The following is a 24,369-nucleotide window of genomic DNA, read 5'->3' as shown; positions in this document are numbered from 1 at the left end:
CATTTATTAATTTTTAAACGCATTTATAAAACCATTAGTATAATTTATTACGAGATAATTTTTGCAAAATATTCACGATAAAAAATTATATTGATAATCTCTGTGATCCCAAATTTTACAATAATTAGGCATTATATTATTCAAAAAATCGGCAAGATTAACACATTTGAAGATGATTCTAAAGATACTTATTATAAGCTATGTCTCTGGCCATTCGAGTGTGATAAACATCTCATGAATAATGATTGCTTTATAATAATTATTGACCTAATAATAAGGTAGTGTTTTTTTTAAATACGCCATTTCTTTTGTCATTCCCCAGTGGTTAAGCTACAACATACGGCCGTAGCCATAAATCGACAAACTATAATTGAAGTAGGGAGTAAAATGATATTGACGCGCGTGTTTGAACATGTACCGTTTAAAAAAAAATAAAAAAAAAATCGGTTAGGTACATGTTCAAACACGCGCGTTAACATAATTTTACTCCCTACTTAAATTATAGTTTGTCAATTTATGGCTACGGTCGTATGTTGTAGCTTAACTACTAGGGAATGACAAAAGAAATGGCGTATTTCAAAAAAACACTACCTTATTCTTAGGTCAATAATTATTATAAAGCAATCATTATTCATAAGATGTTTATCACACTTGAATGGTCAAAGACATAGCTTATAATAAATATCTTTAGAATTATCTTGAAATTTGTTAATCTTGCCGATTTTTTGAATAATAAAATGCCTAATTCTTGTCAAATTTGGGATCACAGAGATTATCAATATAATTTTTTATCGTGAATATTTTACAATAATTATCTCATAATAAATTATACTAATGGTTTTATAAATGCTTTTAAAAATTAATAAATGTAAAAAATCTTAACACCACTGCACAGTTATGTACCGAAATATGACTATATTCTAAAAAATTAGAGCGAGAGGTTTAAAAGAATACTATTTTATGTAACAAAAATACTTTATGCAGTCATCAAATGTTTAAAATAACTATAAAGGATAATAAGGCTTCAAAATTATATAAATTGATTATCTACAACGTTTAAGGAGTGTCCAGAATCATGGTTTGAAAATACAATAAAAACCCAATTTTGACCTTCGACGAGCATGTCCCCCCTTAATGATTTGCTCGGCGATGAGGAAAACGATCATTCAATTAATTGTTTGATCAGTTTGATGATACTGCAGTTGCATCTAATTCAGAAATGTTAGAGATTGGAAAATGGATTGTAGTACAATTTGCTACAAAAAAACTGTGAAACATTTTGTCGGAGTTATAATAAAACTTGAGCAAGATGACAGAATTCTGACAAAGTTTGCTCGAAAACTTAAGACGATTAAAAAAGAAAACGAAATTATGTTTTCATTTCTAAGAGTAGAAGACATTTACGAAGTGAAAGAAGAGGGTGTCATTTGCATATTGCCTCAATCATCAACTGGACGAAGAGGCGAAATAATTTTCAAAACAAAAATCTCTGGTTACAATATTCAGTAGGTACCTAGTCATGCAATTTCAAATATTGCAATTCGAAATAATTAAGTTAGAATAAATAGTTTTGTAAGTAAGCGCTTAACTTGAATTGTAAGTACAGTAAAAACGAAAGAATGATTCGAGAATGAGACCCAAAACGTTACTAGAGATTTAATGTTTTTGTGTATTAATTATTATTTTTTCTTTTATATCTTACTCTCTATTTGTATCCACATTTTATTTTTGCTGATTGTTATTTAATTTTGTAATAATACGAAAATAATCATATTAGGTACTTATATTAAATTTCATCAACTGTTTGTTAATGCTCACTGTTTCGAGCTAAAAAAATAAATTTTTACCCTGTTAATTCTTGGTGAAGCTATTATAACATTTCAAATTTAACTCATTCTTTCGTACACTTATTCTCATGCCGCACACAATCGATAAACCTCTTTATCGTTTTGATTTTACTGTAAGTGCTTACGCCTTTGTCATGTAATTACTGACTATTTTTAGGGTTACTCTGCATTCCTGTATTGTATAATTTGTATTTGTGCTCTTTCGAGACGAATAAAATTATAAGTTAATCTTCAAAAGCCTTTGATTGATTTACCTACCACTCCTGTTGCTGAGATAACCACATTAAATAATTAAGTACCTACATCATAAAAAACGTCATTTTTGTTTTGGGACATCACTAGCTCTACATACATTAGTATGACACACTTACCCCAAAAAAATGATAGAGATCATTTTTGTTGAAAATCTATACAAAAGTTTTAATTTAAGAATCAATATCCATTAAATGATATATTACCTTTCTATGCATGTAATACGTTATGGTTTTGAAGAACTTTTGGAATAATAAGGAATAATGGTGAATTTAGTTACACTTACCCCAATATTGGGGTAAGTGTAACAAACTGACTAGTAATCAAAAAATATTAAAATGTCGTATTATAGTAAGATATACAGTGGGTTCCTTCTGTAAATATTAATTGTAATGATATTGTAGATTATATGGTAAAGTTTTCAACTGTTTAAAACATACCTATTCATCATGAACCAGGTTGAAATTTATCTCATTGAATTATATGTCACACTTACCCTGACTCACCTTATGTATTTTTTTTTTTTTTGATTTAGTTGATTTCAAATTAATGAGGTTATACCTACTGCATTTATAAATTGAGCCGTGAAGCAAGTGTGGGCCCTATGAATTATTAATCATATTGAATATTCCCACAATTTTGAGGTTGTATGAAAGGTACGATGAACTTTAGTAGACGCCGCTGCGGGTCTATTCTATACAAAAGGTGACTATCGACCGCTAACGTGCTAACATGATAATGTGTTAGTATTTATTACATACATTTTATATTGAAATATTATAATTGTAATTGTATTGTGATCAGTTAATCAGTCGAAACTGTCTCTCTCTCGCTCTCTCTCTATCGCTCATGCTCTAAATTTCAGCACATGCAGGGGGCATGCCGTTAAAATATAGCATTTATTGCAACAATTAATACCAGCTAATTGTAATTGTTACAATACGTGTTAATAATTTGATACAAACATACCCTAGTTAGCGGTTTTAGCGGACGAAAGCAGCCTTTTGTATAGAATAGACCCGCTGATATAATGAATTGTCTAATGAATTGTGCTGTCACATCATATTAGATATAATTTATTTATGTACATATTAATTAATGAGTAAAAATAATGAAACTGAGTACTTCATTTGCAGAAGAGGAGCCAAGCACGCAGCGGAGAACGACGGTCGTCCCTCGAATGGCCCGACGGTATTTATCTTTTGAGTGTTTTTACAATTTACTTTATGATTAGAATCAGTGAAGTCCCGTGGGGGTAGGCAGATTGAGCGTCGCTTGGGGGCAGCAGTTACTCGAAGGGCGGCAAATCGAGGAGAATCTTTTGGTATATCGCTCATGAGAAAGCAATACCTCGTATGTCTTATGACACTTTTTGTGGATGAGATGAAAAAATATCTATATTCTCTATGATTCCATCAAATTTATCACGTACTTTTCGTATTCTACTATTATTCTTAATAGTGATATACAAAAAATGAAGAATTTTTATGCATTGATAGTGAATAGAAAGAGTTTTCTTCATCACGTGTTTTGTGGCATACGAGGTATTGTTTTCTCATGAGCGATATATAGAAATAGCTACCTAAACTGAGTACTAAAATAAATAACGAAAATATCTTTCAATTAAAAAAATCAGCTCACTGCTTGGAAACAAAATACATTAATTAACATAAAACGTTTAACAGAACTGTATTTTTTTTGTCGGTTCGTGATGTCTAGTTTACTTCCGTTTCCCTTCGACGTCCTTGATGACCAGAAACGACACGAACACGGATGATAAAAAATATTTTATACAAAAATGGGGCGGCATTATGGCGCTCCCCAGGGGCGGCATTTTGGAAGCCAAAGTCAAGCGTTACATTAGTACCATTTTACGTAGATATGATCACTCATACGGTGGATAAAATAACTACATTGTTACTGACATGCTCCTGTACTTCCCGTCTTAAATGGGAAGCCGGAATAAAGTTTTGTAGGCCTAAAAGTGCGGCTCTTGGCCACTTAACTCAATTAAGAGAACAGGAAAGACTTATGACCTATCACTTGGCTATCTGGATAAAAATGTAAAATGTACTTATTTAAAAAAAAAAAAAAAAAACCTTTCAACCATTGAAAACCACTGGTATCAAAGGGATAATGTTTTAGATTTAAAATAATTATAATATGTTCATGGTCATAAAATTGCACACCATAGCATTAAAATTGTAAATAATTTTGTACGTAGAACATTGTTAGGGTAAAGCAGTGGTTTCCAAACTTTATGTTACTACGCATCCCTTTAAAAAAATCTAATCTTGGCGCCCCCCCCTTTATTTCATTAAATAACACAGACACCTTTTTAAATAGTCAACCATGTACAAATACAAAAATGACAAAAAAATAATTATAAAAATTAACAAGGTTTTACAACTTACTAATCATTCTGAAATTAATTTATTTTTCACGCAGATTATTTCATTAATGCACACCGCATATTCAAAATATTTAATAGTCCTGAAATTAATAATGCAGCGCCTTTTTTTACTTTTAATAAAATAATGTGAAAAGAGCATTAGCAAACTAACCAAGAACTCAGTAAATAGATTTTTGTTAGCTTTAATATATTTGGCGCAGAAACCATTTAAAAGTGGAAACATGGCGAACTTATTTTTTTGTAAAATCGATTTCCAAAGCTCCAATTTTTTATGGCTTTTTAAATCAGTTAATGCATTAATGGTCCTTGCATTGATTTATTCACTCATTTTTTTTTAAATTTCAACCAAATTGACAAGTTTAACAACAAAATTATCGTTCCCAAACAAATTTGCCTCAATTTTCAACATTATGATTTGACCCTTTTATTTCATTTTTTACGAGATAGCCAGCGCGCTTCACAATAATATAGAAGTGAGGTATTTTAAAATTAGTCTCCATATTTTCAGACTATATAGGGACTGTTTTTTTATGGAGTTTATGTTTATATAACTAGCGGCCGTTTTATAAACTATTGGTACATTTGCAAACTGCAAACCTGGACTACATTAATTAATTGTGTTAAACTTTTCGCGCCTCCCTTTGCAACAAGTTTGGAAATCGCTGGGGTAAAGTATGTAATAGTAATAGCTTGTAAGTCTATATAGGATATTTTAATGAGTATGAAGGAGATGGATGTAAAAGTTGCATCACGCGAGGAAGAGTGATAGCATGGGCGTCATGAGATTTTTTGTGTGTAACGGTCCGTGCGGCCATTTTGACACCAGTCAGTGTTGCCAACCGTACTATAATTATAGTATTTGTACTATAATTTTGGTCCGCCTACTAAGTACGATATAAAACAGGAGTACGCCCAAAATACTTTAATTTTCAATATTGGAAAAAATAGGTAAAAAGTACTAAAATTTCGATATTTCCATTCGATAAATTGGCGCAAAGTACTATAATTTCGCAATATAAGAAGATTTAGAGGATTTGGAAAAAAAATTCTCGAAAAACGTAAAAAATACCCTTGACTTTGGTTAAAAATGAAATTTCTTGAATTCTACGGTAAGCATTTTTGTTCGGTAGAGGTACCTAAATAAAAAGGGGTCTCGGAGTTTACTACGAGTTTTCTACTACGCATAGGTACTATTTTTTTCCCAATTACTATAATTTTGGAGGCTCTGTACTATAATTCCACTTTGAAAAGATGGCAACACTGATGCCAGTGGACAAAAGACATAATCGCGGATAGATGTGATAATAAAATTAAGCTCGCGAACTTCCGCGCCGAAAAAAAAGATTAACCATAAAACAAATATCGGCAGTTAATAATTAGAATATAAGCGATATTAAGATTTAATTAATAAAGGAACTAATTTTAAGGAACTATAGAAACGATAATAATAAATACCTACGTGTACTGTTTAACATAAGTTTCTTTTTTTTTTTGTAAAAATAACCATTGAAAATATAAAGCCACGTGCTCAACAAAGAAAGACTTTATTATTTAATTTTGTGAATCCTGGGTTCTACCAACATCTTGAGCTAGCCGCAAAACCCGGGATATATCATTAGTCATTACGTATTGTCCTATGGAGACCCGTATAGAAACGAAATTTAATTTTAATTTACCGAATTTATTCTTAGCCCATAGCCATTGTCCATACCAAATAAATAAAATTATGAATGGTGTTTTATGAAATCGATACGTGTTTATTCGTTTATCACCCGAATCACTTCATGAGTCTCTTTCGTTCATTACTGTCGAAAGTCAAGTAAATTTTAAATCAATATAAATCAACCAGAAGTGCACATATTATTAATTTTATATCAGGGACAGTGAATTTGACCCTGGTGAAATAACTGATATTATCTATGAACATAATATACAACCCGATGCAGAGTTCCTAGTAGGTAGGTATCTAAACTGAGACATTTTCTGATTATCTACTTACTTGGACATCCGCATATAAACATTGGGGACTTCTATCTGAAAAGTGTAGTATGTAGTCTATAAATGGGTAGATTCTTCTATCTATCCAAGAGATGTAACAATGTTGATGAGAAATATGACAAAAAAATAATCATCACTAATTAACTGTTGAGGTCATTGGTCAACAGACCCGGTACTTTCCAGTAGTATTTTTTATTTAGTACCTAGTAGTAGTCTAAAATTTATAAACTGTCGCTTAAGTTGTTCTGCTGATTCTGGCTCGACATGTTGAATCTTATTCCAGGCGGAGCATTCTGTAATTTCCCTATAAAATATGAGAATATAAAAAGTATTTTAAATGTCGGAATGCAAAATGAACGAACTACATCATGCACTTATTATATAACTACATTTATAACACAATATGTTGGGATAAGAGAAAGTTTGTTTTTTATGCAGGCTATAGTTACATTCTTTCCCATCTCGATAATCGCCGTAGTATGGCGGACTAAAATCTCAAGGTGTAAGTGTCTTACCAAACGAGAGGATTCACTCTGCCCTCTGTAGCAACTCCATCTGTAGTCTTATGTGCGGTAATTGATTTGAGATAATATTGGATTGACAGCAGCGACGACGACCACTGGGGCGAGGATGACGGAGACGACGAAGACAGGGAGAGCAACGACGTCGATGAGAGTGACGACATCGACGAGAATGACGACATCGACGAGAGTGACGACATCGATGAGAATGATGACATCGACGAGAGTGACGACATCGACTTGAGCGACGACATCGACGAGAGTGACGACATCGACGGGAATGATGACATCGACGAAAGTGACAACATCGACGAGAATGACGACATCTACGAGAGTGACGACATCGACGAGAATGATGACATCGACGAGAGTGACGACATCGACGAGAGTGACGACATCGACTTGAGCGACGACATCGACGAGAGTGGCGACATCGACTTCAGCGACGACATCGACGAGAGTGACGACATCGACTTGAGCGACGACATCGATTAAGAATATTCATTTCGGAACAGGTATCAAATTTTAACCCTTTATAGCAGTGCTCCGCAACCTTTTCTCACCCACGGCACACAAAAGATCTTCCCAAAATTCCGCGGCACACCATACGTAAAACAATTTATACACCAAAACATGGACCCCAGGCCAGAATCTTCGGCACCCCCCCCCCCTACCTATCGCTAAGGTTAAAGACAGTGTGCTTTAAAAGATACTTTAAAATAGCGTTTTTCAAATGATGGTCGACGTAAAATAAATCGTATTGATTTTATGCGATTTTTTGTATTTATTAATTCATCCACTTGAACTACGGTTAGTTGTCGGTGAACAATAATTATTTCTCGAGTATTGACACAATAATAATATTTTTTTTTCAATTAGAGCAAATTTGTAATTTGTGTTTATCTCATTTATCTGCTTGACCTGCCACGCCACATCCCCTGAGCCTAGGCCCCCAGGGCACCAAAATTACATTACATACCTACTTATTTGATAAATAAATAAATAAACATAACACACGACGAAGAACCAAATGTACATTATTATTCCCATGTATTGGTATTATCAATAAATAGCTTGCTTTAATGATAGTACAAGTTTGTAGCCTTACTTAGTTAGTTTGGTAGCCTTGTCAGAAATACGAATATATTCTTTATTTACCGACATCCAGAAAATACCATAAGAGGTTCTATAGAATTTTCGGCATTGGTTGCAAAAGGGTTTCGAATCCAGTCGTATTGATTGTATGAAAGTAATGATGAAATTTCTTTTGAAGCAAAGTTAAATGTTTTTGAGACGGATCCAAAATTAATTGCTTGTTTTCATTGGTGGTCTGGTAGGTCCTTTGGTACATTTGTAGAGATCCTTGTCTTAAATCTTTCTAATTTATCAGATCACGTCAATATACTGATGTATGACCTTGCATTGTTTTATTAAGTTCATGCAGGTGCTCAAATGTACTTATTACCAGCCATGTACGCAATATTAAGTAAGTATTGTATAATATACAAAATTATTTGTGTTTTTTTTTTGGAAGCAATGCTCCGCGGTACATCTAGCATCGTCTCGCGGCACACCGGTTGCGGAGCACTGCTTTATAGGACACTTTTTTTTGTTATAGAGATAATAAATATATTGCATTTGCAAATTTTCCAAAAAACGTATACTTTTTCTGAAAAAAAATTAAATATCCTGGTATATATATATATACCACTGACTGTCTGAGGCCATACCAGGACAATGCGTATTCAGTGGTATATACATATACCACATGCTTTTTTTAATAACTATGTTATTAACTATATATAAAGATAATAATCATTGTATTTGTAATTCTTGTATTATTTATTTTGTTTTTACATACACTGTTTATTACATTATCTAGCCAATTAGATTAAAAAATAGACAACATTTTCGATGGCGACGATAAATCCCCTGTGTACTGGTAAATTTTTTTTTTTTTTATATTCGGTTGATGTTCTAAATTTTGATGTGCTGCACTTGGCTGGTAGCAGATACCTGTGTTACATTGTTCAGTGGAGGCTGGTTGCTAACAGGTGAGGTTGGTCGCCGGTCGCTGGTAGTAGATTGTTCGTTGGATGTAGTTGGTAGCTCATGTCATCCGATAGCCGACTCCTGTGGACTAGATATCGATCGATTGTCTGAAGTAATCCCGCATTCATCTCCAAAGGCATCATCAGCATCTAAGTCACCACCAATATCAGAATTTTCAGCCTGATCTTCCGTCACTTCCAGTAACTTCAACCACCCCTCTTCATCAATTAAATTTCTTCTAAATCCCTCGCCGAGTAAGACGTTTCTAGGGTAAAATAATAAATACAAATCATGTAATGAACTATTTCAACACAAAAAAGTTATTAATTCTAACAAAATAAAATAAGTAAACAAAAAAAATACTGAAAACTGAAACTGAATTCAATTCTGCTTAAAGATGGCTAAAAATATTTAAAGAATGCATTGGTATCGTGTTCTGATATATTCTAAAAGTTTCAAATGTCTAGCTAGTCGGGAAGTTAGTTAAAAATCGATTGCAAGATTTGTACTGGACAAAAAACCACCGGACAAACAAGAATACGAGCTAATAAAAACGTTGTAAAATAATCAAGCCTCTTTAACTATATGCGTACATTTTTGTACATTATACAACTTTTGTTTGTTGAACTCGGGACAATCCCACTCAAATAGGGACGTCTGGCAATCCTGTACCTAGTTACTCTTATAAAAAAATATCAAAATTGCAATTATTGACCCATTTCAAAATATTCAAATACGACAATATACCTACATTACAAGTGAGGAGCACCCTAGTAATATTCGATAAATTACTATTTAATATTTATTATGTAGGAGCCTAATTATTGAGCAACTGTATCCAAAATTTTACATACCTACCTATTCTAATCTTTATATCATTATCACCAGCCGAGATGATTGATCCATTACAGGAAGGAGGTCTCCCCCAGCTACCTACAATAGAAGGTTTTGAATGAGGCAAAGTGGCTAAAGTGTGGTTTGGTGACTTTTGCTTGTTAATAATCTGGACCAAAGCGATCTTATTATGACAAGTTAAAGTAACTATTCCTGTTTAGTTAGTGTTGCCTATTTCAGACAAGTATTGGAAGATTTCAAATGACAAATCAGTAAAAGTCACCATACGTAGTTTAATAACTTTTGCTTCCATATTTATAACGAAGAATTTATTTTTTATAATGTCTGACTTTTCCATCTTGAAGAACATAATTTTGCACTTCGGGTAACGTACTTATTCAACTCAAAACTCTCTTTTTGAGGGTTGGTGACTTTTGCCTGAACGGTAACGATATGTCAATTACTTTAAAATTGCATTAAATAACTTTTCATACAAAACAGAATTGACTAAAAATGAATTCTATTCTACAGATGGCTAAAAGTATTTTTAAAAAAATGCATAGGCATCGTGTTCTGATATATTCTAAAAGTTTAAAATTTCACTAGAAACAACCACCGGACAAATAAGAATACGACCTAAGAAAAACGTTATAAAATGGAAAACCGCCCAGTGATGGAGAATATAATATGAAAGAAGAGTGGCTTAAAATGCTTCCACGATCTCTTTGCGAATTTTAAAACGAGGAACAAAATGTTCAAAGAATGAAAGATATGCCTTCGGCTAGATATACGATGACAGATATAATATCAAGAACTCAATTGTAATTTTTAAGCTATTTTAATGAAATTCTTAAAAAGTATTTTTTTTAGAAAACTTTTTTTTTTCATCTTGAAAAACTGCTTGGCAAATTCACAGTCGAAACATTTTATTTGGGAAATTTTGGCACGCGCACGTAAAAAGGTTCGCCAACCCTGCTATAGATATATGTGAATCCGTCTCCCGTAAGCCAGCAGCTGCCATTTTTGCGATTGAATATTATTTTGTTTCTAAGTTTTATTCGATAAGATAACCGTACTATAATTATTATAGTACAATACTATGATTTTGATTCTGCGAAAAATATAAAATACTATAATAAATTTTACTTGAAATATGCCAAAATACTATAATTTTGAAGAATTCGGGGCAAAACATGTTTATATAATATACCATAGCTTTTTCAGAAATATGTAATATATTTTTTATACCTTTGTACTATAGAAAAAGATAGTAACAGTGATTCTAATTCTTTTAGTGAGAATTGGATGCATTCAGTTTATTTCTTGATTCTAATATATAATTATTGTAGTCTCTATTTTTTTAATATGAAAATGATCCATTTATTTTAACAGTAATGACCACAACATTGCTTGTGTTCAGGTGTCATTTATGAAATAATTGGCTCACAGGAAATGGGTTCAAGAAAGCAAAATTCAATTGTACAATAAATTCATTATTGAGTATCCGAGAATTGAATGAGTTCAAAATGACATTGTAAAAAAATCAGTGGGTCTATTCTATACTTATCGACGGCTAAAGTGATAAATATTATCAAACTTAGGGTAAGTTTGTATCAATGTACCAGCACTTATTGTAACAATTACAATAAGTTGGTTGTAATTGTTGCAGTGAGTGCTATATTTTAACAGCACCTCTCTTGGCTGTGATAAAATTTAGAGCGAGTTAGACCGTTTTGACTATTTAGACGGCTAACTTATTGCAACCTCAATACAAATATGTACCTATCTAATAAATTTTAATACTATCATTTTATCACTTTAGCGGTCCATAGTCGCCTTGTGTATAGAATAGACACGCATGAGCAGTTTTCGCATACATTACCTATCTACGTGTGAATACAATCATACATTCTTTGTATGAGTTATAAGTTATAAGTTTAATTTTTTTATTATAGGTAGCAACATAATATTATTACCTACCTATAAATTTTTAGAGAATTTTCTAAAATTGATATTACCTACATATTATTATGTACAAATTTACAATCGCAAATTTAACTTTCAAGTCAATTTACTCTAGTTGGTCTCCGGTGCACTTATATGCATTCAATTCTCAGCTCCGCAATTGTAAGTATATTGTAATATGTTTTAGGAGGTGAATGGTCACTATTACGGAGGACACAATATGAAGTGTTTCATATGCGGTGTGACAGGCCCAGTGGCGCACCCAGGATTTATTATTGGGGGGGGCCGAAGGAGGAGAATGGACGTTAGTCCCATAGGCTCTTTTTCTTCTTCATATAAATATTTTTACATAATTTCACAATACACGGCGATATATTTGTACAGTTTCTCCTAGTTTTTATTAAATTGGAGGCATAGTGGCGGTAACCGTTGAGCGTGTCATCAGCGACTGGCGGATTGGAAGTGAACAGCGACCATGCTGGACATGTGTACCTAGTATGCTTAAACATTACTTAAATAATATCGGCTGTGCTACCCGCTTGGTCTAGAGCAGTGTTTCCCAAACTGTGGTACGCATACTCCCTGGGGTACGGGAAGAGTTTGGTGGAGGTACGCGCTGCACCGGGTTATGGCTACGCCTGGTGCAACAAGCATTAATACATGGATGTTGCTAGAAGGTTTATCGCATGCGGAAGAAGAGCAATTGTTGGAATTATTAGCTTCAGACGGATTCTTGCAAAATAAATATAAGGAGTGTACTTAAACATCATTAAGGTTGCAAATGCAACATGTGTATCCAGTTTTAACAGAGAAATTTCTGAAATACATTGCATTTTTCAACTTCATATCTATGTGAAGTTGCTTTTTCAGCATTTGTAGACATTAAGTCAAAAAAAGGAACAGCCTTTGGGTGTGGAACCGCATCTCAGATTAAAATTAATAACCAGGGAACCAAATTATGATGATCTGTCATTTCAACAAAAATAATTTCATCCTTCTCATGGTTTATAATGAATGTTATTTTTTATAATATAACTTTTATTTATATTTCTGTACCTCAGAGGCAGACGGATGCAAGTGCCAAATACCCAATTGTTCAGGAAAGCCAGAAAACAAACAAAAACAATTTTATTTTAAACGAATACTCATAACTCCCAAGAAAATATAGATTGATCATTATTTTTTGAATTGTATTTCAATTAAAGTACTTCTGGAATATGTAAGAAAAGAAGAAATATAATACAATTTTATATCTAAAAAATAAAATAAAAAACGTAGTATGGATTTGCATCCTTCTGCCTCTAAAGATATTTTGTTAATGTGGACTTGTGTCTTATTTATCTAGCCAAAATAAAACAATTTGTAAGTTAGAAAAACTTATAGGTATAAATATAACAAAGCTAAACACATTTTTTTTTAAATTTTATTATGTCATCATCATCAGCCTGAATCTATTCACTGCTGGATGAAGGCCTCGCTACTCTCCAAGCTGATTCTACTTCTCTCGGTCGTGTGCATTGCGTTGCCATGTACTTCCGCAGAACTTTATCATTTCATCAATCCAGCGGCCTCTGGGTCTACCTTGCGGACGTTTTGTACTTCTTGAATACCACTGGATGACTAGATTTGTCCAACGATTGTCTCTTCTTCGAGTTATGTGTCTAGCCCATCTCCATTTAAAGCTTTTAATAAACTCTATCACATCATTAATCCTTGTCTGTTCCCTTATCCACTCATTCTTCTTTTTGTCCGTTTGCGTTATGCCCAGGATGCACCTCTCCATACCACGTTGTGCTACTCGTATGTTTTTGGATCTCTCTTTGATCTCGTTTTCTGTGATCACGGGAAGCACACACTGGTTGAAAACTTTGCGCTTTAGGCACAGTGGAAGGTCACTTTTGAAGACATTATTCAGGCGCCCAAAAACACTCCAGCCTAGCTTTACTCTGCGAACAATTTCATCAAATATACATCCATCTATAGACACTTGTCCCAGATTGATGTAGTTTTTCACCTGTTAGAGCTGAATGGCATTGATGAGGATCTCTTTTTGGCCCGCAAAGCAGTTGAACATGACTTTCTTCTTTGATACATTTATTTTCAAGCCTACTTTGTTGCTTACTTCAGCGAGTTCCTGCATTCTGCTTTGGAGGTTTTCTGAGTCTTGCAAACTACTATGTATTGTCATCGGCAAAGCGCAGATGACTCACGTATTCTCCATTTATGGGGACTCTTGCCATTCCAGTCAAGTTGCCTTAAAAGTCTTCAAGGGTAGCTGTAAATAGTTTAGGTGAGATCGTATCACCTTGTCGGACTCCTTTGCTGATGGTTTATGGAGAAAATATTTATTTATCACCCGGGGACTCTTTGATTTATGAGTGCATCGAGTATTGAAAATTTCTTTATAGAATCGAACACTTTCTCATAGTCTATAAAACCCATGGATAGCGCAGCTTGTATTCCTGTTACCGCTCTGATTTCTCTGATGACTTGGATATGGTCCATAGTTCTGTGTCGTCTTCTAAAGCCGGCTTCTTCTCCCGGCTGGTTCTCGTTTAGTACATATTGCAGATTATTGGATTTGCATTTTTCTGCTTCTAAGGTAGGTATGGCATTTGCATCTTTATGCTATTCTTTAAATATCTTTTTTTATTATAGCAACTAGGACTTTCATCTCTCTTCCTCTAATAAATAAAGCCTTTATGCTGACGATTCTTAAAAAAACTCATTTTCCCCAAAAACGGAGTTGCATCCGTCTGCCTCTGAGGTACAGATTTTATTATGAATGAATTTTATTTTTCGTTTATTATTATTTTGTTGATGTACTACAAAAGGAATATATTTTGATTGTTATTAAAGTACTTATATGCATTTTTCTTTGATGAGGAGTACTCAGTGTTACGAAAATTATAGAAGGGGTACACAGATGTCGAAAGTTTGGGGAACACTGGTCTAGAGAGCTACAATATTTATGCCGAATTCCACCGAAAAAAATGTTCTTTTTATTTACATCACCACCGTAGTGGGTGTAGTCGTTCTTTTCGCCGAATGTTTATCGCAGATTTTTGGTTTTTTAATATTGAGGTTTCAAAATATTAATTGAAAATGGACAAAAAAGGTATTATTGCTTTTAAATTATACACAACCTACTCAATACAACACAGCCTAATATCTCGTTTATCTGTCTTTTGTCTATTGCACTCGGTGTACCTACACCATGGCCCCCACATCCTGAAACGGGCCCTCAGGCTAGGGCAATGGTCAGCAAACTGCGGCTCTTTGGTCCCTTGAGTGCGGCTCTGCCACAGATGCTCTCTGCCATATTTGACATGGCTAAAAAGAAGAAGCAAAGAAAATGGAAGAGGATAACCATAAATGTAATGTTGAATAGACCGAGACTTCGCGTTTATTCAAAACTTAAATGGCTTACCGACCTTTATTTATGTGTCGGGAAAAATTAGCGCATTCAAATTTAGAGAGATACTACAACTAAAAACTCGTAATTTTGCGCTAAATATTCTGTCGATGATGCAAGGAAGAAAGCAGCTGAGAAGAAGAGTCAAGAAAAATAAAGTTCTGAATTTAATTAGGTACTGAATAAAATCTTTCAACAATGTTAATATTGCAAGTTTTGTGGTTAGTAAAAAGATTTCCAAGAGAGGAAATCAAGAGTAAATTGAGTAATCGATTTACTGATGAGAACCTGGAATCGTGCTTAAAATTAAATCAACAACATACGAACCTGACTTACCCAAACTTTACAAGGAGATGCAAGGCCATTATTCACATTGAGTTTGTCAGTCATTGTCATGGTTCAATTTTATGGATACCTGACTTACAATTTAATTTTTATTAATAAATAAGATCATTATTACGTATGTTATTCAGTTTTATTCGGTGTACCTACCTATAATTTAATTAGGACTTAAAACTTTAACTAAAGTTCATTAAGTAAATTAGCAGTGTACCTACTTACTATCTACGCATATAATTTCAGTTTAAGAAATTTGGCTCTCAAAAGAAATCTCAATCGTTGTACTGTTGATATTTGGCTCTATTGACTAATGAGTTTGCCGACCACTGGGCTAGGGTATTTTACGGGCCCCCTATCCACCGCTTAGATTAAAGACAGTGTGAAACACTACATTAACGTTTTTCAAATTGTGTTTTAGTTCAAATTGAGGGTACTTATACAGTGAATTATTGGCGATTTTCATTACATCTACTTTAATAATGGAGCTGTCGAGTATCGACACATAATAATCTGAAAATATATTGGACAATTATATAATTTAAAATGTTCATAGTCATGAAGTGTAATAGCGCCGCAGGCGACTTTTTTTACTATTAAAGATAATTTATGGTGTGTGTTTATCTCACTTATCTGGTCAACCCGACACGCCGGCCCCCCACAGCCCGGGCCCCCAGGCTAGAGCCCTGTCAACCCTCCCAAACAATCACCTATACTTCTCCAGAATTCGGGTGGACACCGAGAATTTCATTAGGGAACGGGTTTCTAAAAAAACCTGACATCAGTGTTTCGAAATTTTTGTGTTAGAAATTAAAATCTAAGAAATTTTACTAAAAAGGGTGCTGGAGAATTACAAATTATTTTTTGCCGTGTTGTTTGTCTAAGCCCAAGGTATAGTTTATTGACTTTCGATTTCAATGTGTAAAATCATTCTGATGATTTGCATATTTTGGGGGGGGCCAAGGCCCCCTGCCCCCCCCCCCTGGGTGCGCTACTGGACAGGCCATTGGACTCCTGGTTAGCTAAAGTACTCCTCGGTCATTATATCCGTCATATATTATTGTGTATTTATTATATATTTAAAAATGTTATACCTATCCTTGAAATGTTTACAAAATTTGTTATCAATATACCTACATAATTACCTTTTTATTAGTATTGTGCTCAATGAATGTTATTTCTAATTCATTAATATAGGGTATCAATTTATTTAAAAGTACATAGTTGTTTTAATTTTCACACCATTGTCGTCATGACACTTTTCTATCCAATTGTGGAGCATACGAAAAGAGTGTCAGTCTTGGAGCTCATTGGGTTGATTGGGTCCAATTCGGCACTGCACTCTAGCATGGAGAGCAGTGACGTATTATGACGGATTAGCTCTGGGGCGTTCATAAACATAATGCAAAGGCCCCTTTATTCGAATACAAAGGCCTGCTACATTATATCGAGCGCGACACCGGAGTCCCGTCTGAAACGGACCTTACTGAACGCGGCGACTTACCGCTGTTTTTAAGTGAATTCGAGCCTGATATTAACAAACTCGTCGAAATGCATCAGATTCATCCTTCACATTAGATAAGTTTTAAATTCAAAGCCTTGTTAATAATGTTAATAAAAATACTTCTATATTATATGATTAAGTATGAGTTTTATTTCCTCTTATTGAAACATTCTTTGATCTCAGAAATATGATATGGGTCACACCCTATCTCTATCCTATTCATATAATAATGCATGTTTAAAAATTATATTTGCAATAACTGTTTTTAAGATACGCCACAGATGGTAATGTAAAAAGGTAAGTTAAAAAATATGGGGGCACTAGATTTTTTTAAATCTCAAAGTTGGCGGTGGTCGAAATAAGTTTGAGAATCTCTGGTCTAGACAGTCTAATCCACGCAGTCAGGTTTTGCATACAAACTTTAAAATCAAATAGCGCGCTGAATATGATAGGTGGAAAGGCAAACAATAATCATGCACTAACGTTCACTACCGACGCACAAGTGCTTAAAATTTAAAAAAAATCAAGTTTAGTGACACAAGTATCCAGCATCTAGCTGGGTCACCCAAGTTGAAATTCGAATAACCCCCGTAATGTGCGTGCAAAAATGAAAAAACGCGTGTACAAACGTGCACTAACTATGTACAAACGAACTCACTCAAAAAAAGTTGATAATTCGAAGTTGGTTGATCCAACGTTTAGCTGGAGCACCCAAGTTGAAATTGGAATTTTTCAATTATTATAGGTTCACAAACGAAAATTATTCGTGCACAAACGAACGCACCCAAAAAAGTTGAAATTGGCTCAAATCAAAGAGATTGAACTCCTAATCTCTTTGGCTCAAATAGACTACGACTCTATGTCAGTTCGTTTGTGCATAGTTAGTGCACGTTTGTACACGCGTTTTGTCGTTTTTACACGCACATTAGGGGGTTATTCGAATTTCAACTTGGTTGACCCAGCTAGATGCTGGATACTTATGTCACTAAACTTTGGGTGATCCAAGTAAATGGACCTCTACCATGGTTCCTTCAAACCTGACCAAGACCTTCAAAGAGGGCAAAAAAATGTTAATCTGAAGCACTTTTATCAACCAAAACTCTATTACAATGTAATTAGGTACAGTTTGCCGTAAATAGACGGTACTTGGAGATACAAATGCCTCACTGAGTATTTTTTTTATCAATAGGTACTTCAGTTTTTTTAATAAAAGCCAAATTAGAGGTGGATATGATCAGGAGCAACATACATCACATAATTATTATCACGTATCTATGGTCATGAAATGTCAATATTATTTTCCTTCCATTTTCTGTCGGTGTCTGAAGTGGTGGAGACTGCACAAATTTAACTTTTTGTATTTTCTGTATTGAACAAGGGTTATAGGAAGCGTGAATAATATTATTGATGACATATGTTTAACTAGATTACTATCTAACTATGGAGCCGATAATATTTCCAACACTTTCATTCTCTAACGCATGCCGTATATGTTTACAAAACAAATCAGAAATGCTCTCCATTTTTCAAATTCGCGACTCGATAAATATTTACGAAAAGGTTATGTATTGCAGCGATGTAGTAATTATGAAAGGCGACAATTATCCGGACTGTATATGTGACGATTGCCTCAACGAATTAGACGTTGCGTCGAGATTCAAACAAAAAAGCGAAGAATCCGACAAAATTCTCAAACGACACTTGGTCCACCCTGATACTGTGAAACAAGAGTATTATGATAATGATAATTCTCTAACTCATGACGGCATACTGTCACCTTTTAATACAGATAATTCTAACTGTGCTGACGATGTAAAACCATTACAATTCAATATGTCCAGAAAGGAAGAGAAACATCACACAAATTTTAAAATTAGAAAAAAAAAATCTAAATTACAAAAAAAGTCACACGAAAATTTGGCGCCACGTAAATTAAACATTGATGATAATATTCGAAAAGATACTATTGAAGAGGGTGCATCAGAAATTTGTGGCGATAGGCTATTGTATAACAGTTGCGAGCGAGATATTAAATTGGATTCACTTCAACCGATCAACGAGTCAAATTCAAAAGTTAAAAAATTGAAAAAGAAAATCTTAAAGAGGGAGGAATCAGATGAACTCAAATGTGAGACCTGTAACCTTCTTTGTCAAAATAAATGGGTCCTTAAGGTGCACATGAGGACTCATTCTGGTGAAAGACCTTTCCAGTGTGAATTGTGTCTAAAACGTTTTGTTTCTAATTCTAATATGAGGATGCACAAGCGATTGACACATGACGATAACAAGCAGGTACTTTTACAACATTATATTACTTTAAAATATATTATCATTAATTTATTGATTCAGGCCTCCAAGCGCCTGAACGCCCTTAGTCAGTGCATTACTATCTGACATTAAAATTTATTTGTTATTAAATATATAATATAATAAACTTTACAAATTATAAATTTAAGATGTTCACAACATGACAAACAAACACTAAAATATTTATCCAGTATTAGAAAAACAGTAGGTATAAAGAGTAAATAGGTACAAAAATTATAAAGTAGATATATGGAAGTACACCAAATGAGCTAAGTGGACCCTATTTTAAGAATTTATAAAAAAACGCCTACCTATACTCATCCTCACATAGGTGGAGTATATCAAAATCCGAAGCGTTTTGGTTGAACAGAGTTATTGCCCTCACAATTAGCATCACCAATGGCATGTCAGTTTTGGGTAATTGTGCCGCAGAGGTGGACATGAGCTTTTATAATTTTTTTTTATGAAAATAGTTTATTCCATGTAGACAATTATAATAAATACCTTTTTCTTTCGGCGCATCGGCTTTTCGATCCAATAATCGTTAATTGAAAATTGAAATTTTCATACATTTTGATGCAGCATAATCACAAACTAAGATTATATGATGTAATATTAGGTTGGGTAGGTTAGATTAGGTTTGGTTTGGTTTGGTCTAAAAAGAAAGTTTTAAAATCTCATGTCCACCTCTGCGGCACATTTACCCAGTTTTGCACCTTGTAGAACAAACAATTGATGCTCCGGGTTTCTAAGATAGTTATCAGAGATACATAGGTCAATACTACCAAGAATGGCAGAGTTCTCATTTACACCACGTATAAGTCGGACATGCATCTGCAATCCAAATTGTTGCACATTGGAACATCTGGTATTTTGGTGCTCTCACTGGGAGCATTATAGAACGGAACATAGTTAATATATATATCATTGATATCTGGACAATTCTATTCATCATTAGCTCAAGGCCTTCGGATGTAGCTGTATACCGTATACTCAAAATCCCTTGGACTGACAGGGTGGTGTATATTTACCCCCTCTAATGAATGAGAAAGGACAGAAGTTTTTGATAGTATTAAAACTAGAAAACTACAGTATTTTGACTACATTATAAGAAGACAAAAGTTTTGCATTCCCTAATTTATTATCCAAGGAAAGATCGATAAAATTATTATTTACATGACAAAGACTCCGTGATTGGTACGAGTGTAGCTTCACCGAACTGTTCCAGATAGCAGGCGATAAAGTAGAGATTGCCAACCTCCAATAAGAGATGGTAGACAAAGAAATTAATTGCAAATTATTTTACTAAGAGCATGCTATTTTATTTCTTTTGTAGGTATGCTCAGAATGTGGCAAATCATTCAGCTGTCTCACTTATCTGAAGCGACATCTAGTGATTCACTTTGATGTAAAGCCGTACGGGTGCACCATCTGCCAGAAGAGATTTACAACGAAATCGTATTTAAAGGAACACATAGCGAGACACAGGGGTGACAAAAGATTTTTCTGCGAGATATGTGGTTCAAAGTTTATATCTGTTGTCAACTTAAAACAGCACATGCTCGTGCATGGTGTACAAAAGAGGGATTTCAAAAGGTAAGTAACATTTTACATGTTTTTCTATTTGTATATCAAGAATTATTACTTTTTATCGTAATAATCAAAATGACATTTCAGGATCAGGCAGACAGTCGTGAGTCATTAAACCTGTGAATCGGCTTGTGTAAAGTCCACTTTATTATTTATTTAATAAAACTGGTCCTGATTATAATTAAACTATGTGGTATCATTTTGTATATCGTCAGCTTACTATGCAAACCATCTATGTCTGTTTTAGAAAAAAGTTCAGGAGGGAGCTAAAATGTATTATTACAATTCTGTTATAAATAAAAAAGTTTAAAATTCATTGTATATCAAAAAAGAGTGCACTTTAAATAATATTGTAGAAAAAACTTTTTTATTTATAAAAGAAATGTAATAAATAAGGTAAATGTACCAGTAGTTGACCTTTTTTCAATAAAATGCCCAAAATAAGAAACGTAGACACGGGATTGCACTAAATTGTAAAGTTGAGACAAGTGAAGCTATCTGTGGTCGGATTGAGGAACTAACACATCACCATATGTCATAGGAGCGTCATAGCAGCTATTTGAAAACAACACATCACGCCGTAAGCATTTTATTTTTTATTTCTTAAGTAAATTGTTAAGGATATCAGTGGATGTAAGCATATGGCAATTTAATGTTTTTGACTTCATAATATCAAGTTAATGCATTACGGGCAGTCATAATATTGAAGTATCGATATCATTTGTAATTTTTGAGTTATATTTACAAGGAAGCAAGTTTGTGGGGGGGTCAACTACTCAAACTTTTTTTAATACTTTTTCAGTAGTTGACCAGGGTGGTCAACTACTAGATAAATTAAATAAAATTATTTCACTTAGTTTTAAACAATTTTTACATTCATAAGTATGGAACGATGATTATTTATTAATTAGAAGTGTCTAGGGTGGTTCTGTCCAGTAGATGACCTAGGCGTCAACTTTTTATTTTTATTTTTTCAGCAACGTGTTTGTGTATTTTTTCTTCGGAAAACAAAAATTTCTTCAACTATAGCCCTGAATATATAGCAACTGAATGAAGCAGGCCAACAATAGCCGACAACTTACGAGAAATAGCGACGCGATAAAAAAATGCAGGGCATCACGGAGGATTTACTTTGGTCATTATAACGTACCCATATAATTAATAATGTAAACATTAGTTTTGCCGCAAATTGTTTATCAGCCTACCTCACCATACTTTATTATAGGAAGCCCTGAGGTAACTCTGATGACAGATTTGCCATAAAGCCTTCTGATTAGACATGGTCAAACACTGAAAAATATAGTGGTCAACTACTGGAACCCCTGATTAGACATGGTAAACTACTGAAACATATAGTGGTCAACTACTGGAACTTTCAATTTTTTGGATGGTCAACTACTGGAACAAAAACATGGTCTTGAAAAATTGAGCACAATTTTTTTGTAACAGACCCTTTCTTAATTTTTATCTTGTCATATTAATTAAGACATTTCATCCATTATGAGTAGACATGCTTTGCCAACATTCGGTGTAATGCTAAACATTAATCGTTATTTTTGTTGAATTTTTTTCTTAAATGGTCAACTACTGGTACGTTTACCTTAATGCGTTTAAACTCTCTCCTGAACTTTTTTCTAAAACAGACATAGAAGGTTTGCATATGTACATTATTGTGTTTTACTCTGATTAATCGCAATTGTTGCCCTATGATTTAAATATCTATTTAAACTTTTGTACATTATATTAATTTGACATATAATATGTACATAAGTGTGTTTTATAAAAACAGGTTCAAGTTGATTTCAAGTTTTTAACTTTTATTACAATGACAATAAGAATATTGTTTTATTGTCTGACGTGTTTTTTTTTTCATTTTTAGGCACCAATGCACATTCTGCGATTATAAGACAACTGGCAAGGTGGATCTGGCACGTCACATCCGGAAACATACCGGTGAAAAACCATTTCGATGCCCGCATGACGGCTGCCAGTCTGCATTTTCTGGGAAAGCATCACTAAACTTGCACATTAGGTAATCTTATTAAATTATTTTTTTTATATACAATTTTGTATATAATTTAAGATTATTTGTTATTGAAAATACATCATTTTGAAAAACCTTATTTCAAGGTATGTTTAGGAGATATATCAGAATTTGATGTAGGTGGTACCTCAAATAAATGTAGTTCACTTTGTTTTCTGCATAGTATGTAATAAAGTAATTATGTCATAGTGAACTCGCTTCAGCAAATTTGACAGGGAAACCACAGAAAGCAACCTGGACGTCTTCAACATCTTAGATAAGTTCTCTTTTCAAGAAATTCATCGTTTTCTTTGTGGTAATTCATTTTATAGAAGTACTAACTGTAGTACCCTACTTTGCATGAAGTTGCTTCGTAGATCAATTCATATACATACATTTATCTTACTTAACAAAACAATAATATTTTAATTTTTGAATATCAAAACAATGGCATTTAACGTGTCAAAATGAAAATAATTCTGACGTCAAATAAAAGAACACCAAATTAATTGATTCTAAAATATGCAAACTTTATTTTAATTTATGGTGAAAATTTGACATTAGAAGGAACAAACAAATAAACTGTTACTGTTGCGTGGTAATTATCAATTCTTAATGGAAAGACATTGTATTAATTAAAATTAAATTAAACCGATGACCGTTCGTGAGGTAGAGTTTGACATTACATGACTGTCAGCCTTGTGACCAAAAGATTGATTCGGAGATTCATCGTTACGTAGCTCTGCCCCTGATATATTACCAAGATTGATTGGACTATTGTTTTGATTTCAGGATTCACACGGGGGAGAAACCTTACCTATGCAGTGAATGTCCGGCCAGGTTCTCTCGCGGTGACAAATTTAAAAATCACATGCTCAAAAAACACAACATTACCGACGTAGGTCCGAGCAAGAGATCCAAATTGGTGATCAGAGAACTTGCAGAGGCTACAGAAAGAGGCTCCCTATTACCCGTTCCTATGGACATTTTGAAAATTACAAATGAAAAATTTTTGGCCATGTAATATTTACAAAGGCTTTACCTATTATATGTTTACAGTTTTTAATTAATTTTTTTGTGATATTATCATCTCTTAAAATAATATTAATAAATAAATCGATCTCTTCACAATTATTATAATAATTGTGTAAATGTTTAAAAATTAGTTATGTATTATTTATTGAATAAAATGTATACAATGTAAGAGTACATTAAATCTCTTTATTATATAATATTTTGAATTAAAACTTGGAATGTCAATAATATGTATGTAAAATAATTGACATTTGATAATATTTATTTACAAAATAAT

General features: G+C 33.4%; 1 protein-coding gene across 1 annotated transcript; it reads left to right on the top strand.

The window, feature by feature from the left end:
- Window positions 1-18,433: 18,433 nt before the first annotated feature.
- LOC147071837 (uncharacterized) lies at window positions 18,434-24,264 on the top strand. Its single transcript, XM_085946787.1, has 4 exons — window positions 18,434-19,429; window positions 20,781-21,040; window positions 22,914-23,066; window positions 23,850-24,264. The coding sequence occupies exons 1-4, from the start codon at window positions 18,578-18,580 to the stop codon at window positions 24,079-24,081; spliced, it is 1,497 nt and encodes a 498-aa protein (XP_085802913.1). The 5' UTR covers window positions 18,434-18,577; the 3' UTR covers window positions 24,082-24,264.
- The last annotated feature ends 105 nt before the right edge of the window (window positions 24,265-24,369 follow it).

The sequence above is a fragment of the Rhyacophila brunnea genome, unplaced genomic scaffold, assembly GCF_057557595.1.
Source record: "Rhyacophila brunnea isolate RB1 unplaced genomic scaffold, BYU_Rbru_1.0 scaffold_2, whole genome shotgun sequence".
Taxonomy (NCBI): Eukaryota; Metazoa; Arthropoda; class Insecta; order Trichoptera; family Rhyacophilidae; genus Rhyacophila; species Rhyacophila brunnea.
The sequence above is the reverse complement of the archived record's forward strand: the minus strand, read 5'-3'. Positions and strand labels throughout refer to the sequence as shown.